This window comes from Penaeus monodon, chromosome 11, assembly GCF_015228065.2.
Source record: "Penaeus monodon isolate SGIC_2016 chromosome 11, NSTDA_Pmon_1, whole genome shotgun sequence".
NCBI lineage: Eukaryota > Metazoa > Arthropoda > Malacostraca > Decapoda > Penaeidae > Penaeus > Penaeus monodon.
In genome coordinates, this window is record NC_051396.1 from 51,423,510 (window position 1) to 51,431,009 (window position 7,500).

The 7,500-nt window shown below is 35.0% G+C and overlaps 1 protein-coding gene across 3 annotated transcripts in view; it reads right to left on the minus strand.

Annotated features, from left to right (window-relative positions):
• Positions 1 to 5,396: 5,396 nt before the first annotated feature.
• The window catches only part of LOC119579076 (methionine adenosyltransferase 2 subunit beta-like), a 10,684-nt gene continuing 8,580 nt past the window's right edge, over positions 5,397 to 7,500 (minus strand). For all 3 annotated transcript variants that reach the window (XM_037926806.1, XM_037926808.1, XM_037926807.1), the window contains exon 6: positions 5,397 to 5,878. In XM_037926806.1, the coding sequence (XP_037782734.1) occupies positions 5,627 to 5,878 (252 nt within the window). In that variant the 3' untranslated portion in view covers positions 5,397 to 5,626. The remainder of the gene's footprint in view (positions 5,879 to 7,500) is intronic.

A 7,500-nucleotide genomic window follows, 5' to 3' on the forward strand; every position in this document is an offset into this window, starting at 1 on the left:
GAAGAGGAAAAGACGAGAAAAAACATGCATAGGCAGTCAGACAACGAGGGGTAACAGAAGAAGGAAAGCATCTCGGGGGAAAAACTCATGCCTTAGCGACGAAATTGATCCAGTAAACGGCAGGCGTACCATGATAAAAGCTGGCCGGCATTGCAATGGCATTCCATCAAGAATGGAAGGATTTCGACTACGGCAGATAATTGTCACCTCAAAATTATCTTGATATCACGGCGGCTGAATGCGTCGCGACACAGGAGCGACACAGGCACCGCACGCGAACGCCTCGGATAGACAGGCTATGCGAACACGAAATTCTGGAGATCCAGGCCCATCGGTGGAAAAACGAGGGCTCACAAGGTCACTGATTTTTTGCGAAAAGGTGCACTGAGCAAGATATGTGAATAAAGCGTACAGGCGCAGAATGCACCGCGCACGCACTCAAGCGCACGCGCACGCAGCACACACACACAAACACACAAACACACACACACACACACACACACACACACACACACACACACACACACACACACACACACACACACACACCATCCAATATAATAATCTACCAAGTGGCGAGCTACTGTCTTGCGAATAATATCACTAAATGTACCATATTTCAATCGGGTGTCCCTCTGTCATCAAAGGACTGTAATCCATGAGTGACAAAACAACAAATCTATTTAACTTTCTGCCTCGAACCTGTTCTATTCATTACTTTTCTGTATCATTCCAAAATTGTTAGTATCTATGTGAATGGTTATCTGTTCAACATTTTTTTTAACATAATTATGTTTTGCTTATGATTTTTAATGTTTTATTTTGTTCATGATTTTTAATGTTTTGTTTTGCTCATGATTTTTAATGTTTTATTATAGCTATTTAAAATGTGTCACATGATCATGATTGCAGCTTGACCTAGAGGAAGTTCAATGCCTAATGTTCATGACAATAAAAGACAGGAATACTTAAGGGGCCATCATTAAGCCTAACAATATTCATCATTTCCTCGCAAAAAAAGTCTACATACTTTCTCTTTGAGGTATACCTATGACCAACCTTGACCAAACACAAATGTTTTCATAGATTTTACACTAGGTTTGTCTAAAAAAGATAATGAAAAAAAAACTTTCCAGTCCTTTAAAAAAATCTAGAGGGGATATATTCTCTGGTGACATCCCCTGAAATGTGAAAACCAACTGGAACACTTTTGTGGTTACATACATTTTAGGTGAAGAAAATGAACAATGAATCAAAACAGAGAGGCTGAAAAAACACATACTTTCCTTCACAAGCAATTTAGCTTATAATCTTTTTGATTTTCTCCAATTTTTACAATAAAAATTGGAGGCACTCAATTTCTGGACCTTGGTCTTGGTCCAAGACATCTCTAAACTCAAGAGTTCTACCTTACTGATAAATACAGAGAGAGCTGCCACAAGGGTCATAATCTCAGCCAAGATAGCAACATAAAGTGCAGTCACTGTGAGTGAATTTAATTGTACCCAGTGTTGGTCTGCACTAACTGTGGATGACAGCTCTATGTAGCATCCAGTCCCTGCCGATGTAGAAAAGTGCTGGTACAAGGAAACATCTTTCCCTCACTTCTGAATTCACAGAAAGGAAGCTAAACATGCCCCATCAACACTTTCAGTACCAGTATAAAGGATTGCTATTAGATCAATAAGCTTTGTCAAGATTTCTGGACATCTCAGAATCTCTTTCAGATTGATTTGCAATGCACTGAGTTAATGCAGGTTGCAAGCACCCAATGACTAATTGCATGGTAGCACTCTATAAGGACTTAAAGTGAATGGATACAGTTTATTACAGATTTGCCAGGACTAAAGTGATCCATTCTCTAATCCCTCTCTAAGAAACACAAGGATGAGGGAGGGCTACCTGCCTATTCTGCTGAGCAGTGTAATGCCTTGGTGACTGCTGCAGTTCCAGCAATCCTTTTTCTTCTTCCAGATAGGGATGGCCATACCCTTCAACAAGACTGAAGGAATGGAACCAGACTACCAAATGGCAGCAAGGACAGCATGTAATCCATGTACTATAGGTCTGCCACCACACTTGAGCAGTTCAGCAGGGATGCTGCAAATATCCACTGCCTTTCTGTCCTTTCAGTTTGGAAATATCCTTTCTAACAATGCTGATGGTTGGATGGTTCAGCTGCTTTGAATAATTAACCCAACATGCTTACAAACCATTAGGATCTGGGACAATTTGGCTATCTGCTATGTGGACTGCAGTCACCTATGTGAAGGGCTTGACATTTAGTTATCCCATTTGTCTCTGTGAGCCTCACAGACATAGTACAGCACCCTACACTCTTCTATTCACTTACCGTAGATAACAATTAACACAAGGACTCAGTCAGTGGCTAGTATGAAGGAGGGGATAAATGTTAATTAGATGCCATTAGAATATTGCTGAGAAATAATACTTTCAAAGCAATTCTCATTTGATGATAAAGTTTTCTTTCATGAAATGTCCAATTACTTACAGGAGATCCAAAATACTACTGTATACCAAAATGTTAAATTATATTTTCTGTAAATCTTTGCTTAACCCAGTGCCAATGAGAATTTGTAATGTCCCACGTAGTTTTGTTTTGCGACTCATATTTGCACATCATTGGAGTAAATACAATTAATAAACTAAACAGTGGGCATGGAAGATATGTACATGCTGTCCCTGGTACCAATAGGTTTATCATAAATATGCATTCTTATTTTTCAGGCCTTATTCATGTACAAAAATATGGTAGATATCACTATCTATGGCAGGCAAAGCTTCTCCATTTATTAACCCAATTGGTATGGATGGCAAGAATACATGCCATGCCCACTGTAATATAAGTTCATTTTTGTATAAAAGGTATGAATGAGAATGAATATCTTCACAATACAAGAGATGTATTTACATCTCTTGTATTGTGAAGATATTCATTCTCATTCATACCTTTTATATATATGTCAATATGAATACGGTTCATAAGTTTATTTATTGTATTTACACATAGATGGCTCTACAAGTGCTTACTCACAAGGAGTTAGTTATTAGTCCAACCTATCTCACCTGTTCACCTTTTTCCTTGACTTTTAGAAAGGGTCTTTTGTATTAATTAACCCATTGCCGACGGGTGGCATGTACGTACATGCCATGGCATGGCGGGACCATCTGCCGGGGGCACGTACGCACATGCCATAGAGTACGCATGGACATGCCATGAGTTTTTATTTGTTACAATCACGGCAAAAGATTATTTTTTTGCCAGTGAAAGTGTGATTAAGTCGGTTCTAACACTTTCTCATTTTTACCATGCAACAAACAAAAAAAATGCAACAAACCGACAATTTCAACTCCATGATGCCACACACTGCTTATTTTATTCGGACTATAGACCGAATAATGATCAACTATGGAGTCTATATAACAACAAAAATACCCTTCAGTCTCGATTTATCAGGAAGTTTGGCAAGTGGAGACTGTAAAAAATAATTAAAATTGAAAATACAACATATCTTCATAGTATTACGAAGAAACGGCATGGGATGCTGGTATTTGGCATGAGTGGTCGCGCATGCTCGGGCGACGATATAAGCCCCCGGCAGCGAGGCCCAGGCCACTATGAATGCTACCCGTCAATTATGGGGTAATTGTCTTAAATGCTATCAAGATTTTAATAACAATTTAATAATTATAACATCAATAACAATAATATCAGTATCAACATCAATTGTAATAAAAGGAATAACACATTTTCCCATCAATTCAAGGAATGAGGAAATCAGGATTGGTCACTAGGGCCTACTGATAGACTCCTTGCTGGCTGAGCACATGTGGAGCCATCTGTATGTAACAAAATTCACAAAAAAACTACAGGCAACAGAACATAAACCCGTGGTGGTTGGGTTAATCTAAAATATATTGTGCTTATTCCAATGTAGGTTTTAACTTTTTCTTCAAAGGCTGAGAAACTGCATCTGCCATTCTCAGTCATGCAAGTCCTCCCAAAACAGAATGAGAGACGAGAGAAGGAAAAAGAAAGACTGAAAGGAAAATAAAATACAAAATGGCTCCAAGTTACCCTTATCAAGAACATTCAAATAAGAACTTGATATCAAATAATATTTTCAGCAATAATCTGGATACTATACATCATAAACAATATAGAGAGCCTGTTTTACAATTCATTATTACACATTGTAATTTCACAACCTTTATTCATAATATAAAATTATCATAATAGAAATGGCATTCATGTTCAAAGAACTTGTAAGTATCAGGAACAGCTGATGAAGAAGAAAGAAAAAGGATGAAGAAAAAAAGAGAGAGAAATAGATACAAAGAGAGACAGATAGAGACAAAGAAAAAGAAGAAGATGATGAGGTAAAATGAAGAAGAAGAAGAATATGAAGTAAAATGAAGAAGAAGAATAATATGAAGAAAATGAAGAAGAGAAAAGGAAGAAGAAGAAGGAGGAAAAGGAAGAAGAAGAAGAAGGAAAGAAGGAGAAGGAGAAGAAGAAGAAGAAGAAGAAATGGTGCATAACTTCTATCATCTATCCTGCAACTAAACTGTGTAAATAACATCAATAAAACTAATTAAGTAAATCTTTTTGAAACATTTTGATAAAAGGTATGAGAATGAATAACTCCAATACATTTAGTAAAAAAAATGCCTTTATATAAATATAAACCAAAAAATAAAATGGGATTTTTATAATACTCTTTAAACTACATTATATATATTTTTTATTTCTGAATTATAAACTTATTGCTTTCAATTTTTATCTTACATGTTCCATAGCAAAGATTAATATATTTCATACATATGTTATCTTTGACAGGGTATGCAATGCAGCATTGAACATCCACTTCCTGTAAGCAAAACTTATTAGAAAAAAATAAAAGTTAAAAATGCCTTGGAAATGTATTCACAAGAGCACTTCATACATTTTCCACTAAGGTAATGTAGAATTTCATATATACGTTAATATCTTTAACTGCTTTTGTAATAGTCTCTGAAATAAAATTACCATTTTGTATATTATATTTATCATCCTTTGTAACATATTTTATAAGAAAGTAGGGAAAATAATAAAATATGCTAGATTACCTGAATTATAAGAGACAAGCCAATATATATATATAGTAATATATTATATATATTATATATATATATATATATATATATATATATATTATATATATATATACTATATTATATATAAAATATATAATATATATATATATATATATATATATATAATATATATATATATATATATATATATATTTTTTTTTTTTTTTTTTTTTTTTTTTTTTTTTTTTTTGAAAAAATCCTTTACCTTATGACACTGTTCTTTAGCCTTTTTTTGAAAAAAACTAATAAATAAACCAAACCTAAAAAAAAAATTATATTGAAAATATATGCATAAATCACTAATCAAAACAAAACAGCTTAATTTTTTCTTTCTAACTCATGCTAAAGTATTTCTTAAAGTTACTCTCTACTTGCATATCTGTACAATAAAATATCCCTAACAACAATAACAGCAACAATTAGTCTTTCAACTTCTAGGAAACCCCACTCCCCTCCTCTCTCCATTCCTCTACACTAACCAGGGACTAAGGCATTCCTTGATCCCAACGTCAAAGGCCGTGTGGTGTGAGATCCCAAGGGACTCAAGGCGCGACGAATCCATGTGGGCATCGTAGGGTCTGGGGGCACCGGGAGCTGGGTTGGGGTCGGGCGTAATATGGTCGTGGCAGAGGGACAGCACCCGAGACATGGCCACAATCATGTCGTATTTCGTCAGCTGCTCCTTTCCGCTCCACTGGAATATTCCGCTGATTTCCTTGTCCTTAAAAAGATTGATTCATATGAGGATCTGATGAATAATAGCTTTGCCATTTATCCCACTTACCATCATATAACAATATTTATTTTATCTACCAATCTATCTTTTTTCTTAGGTGTGTGTTTTGTGGAAGAATCACACTGGAATTAAAAAGTTAACTGAAATATATTATACTATGATATTGGTTGCAGTCTGCAAGAAATTCAAGATACAAAGTTTACTACCAGACAGATGGAGGAGGGTATAAACAAAAAAAGTTGCATGTATTAATTATGGGGAGATTGATAGCTATTTTTCTAAAATTCCTTAGAAAATAAGTATTTTGAATTAAGAGCTCAAAGTCAAGATATTAATACAACTTTTGAAAATGTTAACTTAACAGTGGTATGAAAGCTCAATCTTAAGACATCTTGGCAAGAGCTTTTAGCTGTGAATTGTTAAATGGTGTACAAACATACATTCAGCACCATTTTTTTCAAAATTTGCCATTCATAAAATATTATCACACTGTTTTGATATCACAAAAATAGGCCTACCACAATATCATATCACTGACACTGCTCACTCCTTGTGGTCTCCCATGTTAGAAATGATCTCTATGAAATTTTGTTTCTCTCTACCAAATACACCATTTCTCTAAAGTCCAAGTAAATAGTATAAATGTCATTTTTCTATAATCTTTTAAAAGAAAGAAAGAAAGAAAGAAAAGAAAAGAAAAGAGAAGAGAAAAGAAAAGAAAAGAAAGAAAGAAAGAGAAAGAGAAAGAAGAGAAGAGAAGAGAAGAGAAGAGAAGAGAAGAGAAGAGAAGAGAAGAGAAGAGAAGAAAAGAAAAGAAAAGAAAAGAAAAGAAAAGAAAAAAAAAACACACACACACACGCTTCACGATTTCAATTTCAAGTCGATACACTTCCATTACTACTGGTTTGAAATCATTGAATTTTTCATGTGTAGCTTGTGGATGAAATGTATGTGGTAAGCACTCCCAAAATCAACTTTAGTAGACAAATAAATATTTACAAATAACAATTGAATTTCCATGTTAACTGGATGACATTGCTCTGCTTCCCTGCCTCATTGCTGGTGTTCCCAGCAACAATTTTTGATATAAAAGGAGATTTTAATTTCCTAGGTTTCTACAAGCAATATATTTGGGGTTTGAAAGCGCACAGTTTCCTTTCCTAGAGTCTACATCAATTTTTGGATAAGATTTAGTTTTAGTCCAATGTTGGTGGAGGCAAAGGGAGAAGAGAAGGGTACACAGAGGGTGGTGTGTAGCTCAGTGTTCATCCCTACTCTTATTTCTCATCTTCTTTGCCAACTCAACTTTTTTAATGTTGCTAATTCATCATCTTCTTCACTTTTGATGCATGGGTTGAGAGAAATCCATGGAGCACAAAACTACAAATATATACACACTTCTTACATATTCTCTATGCTCAATTGTTTCAACTGTTGACCCATCATGGAAAGTTCCACTTCCCACGACTCCTGATCATGTGGAATCCCCAAGTCTCCTTTTCCAATCTCCACATGCAATTGTTGCCTTCTGTGACTTCTAACCATCCCCACATGCAAATCAAATGTTATAAAAAAAAAAATTTTACATTTTTCTGACCAGAAATATA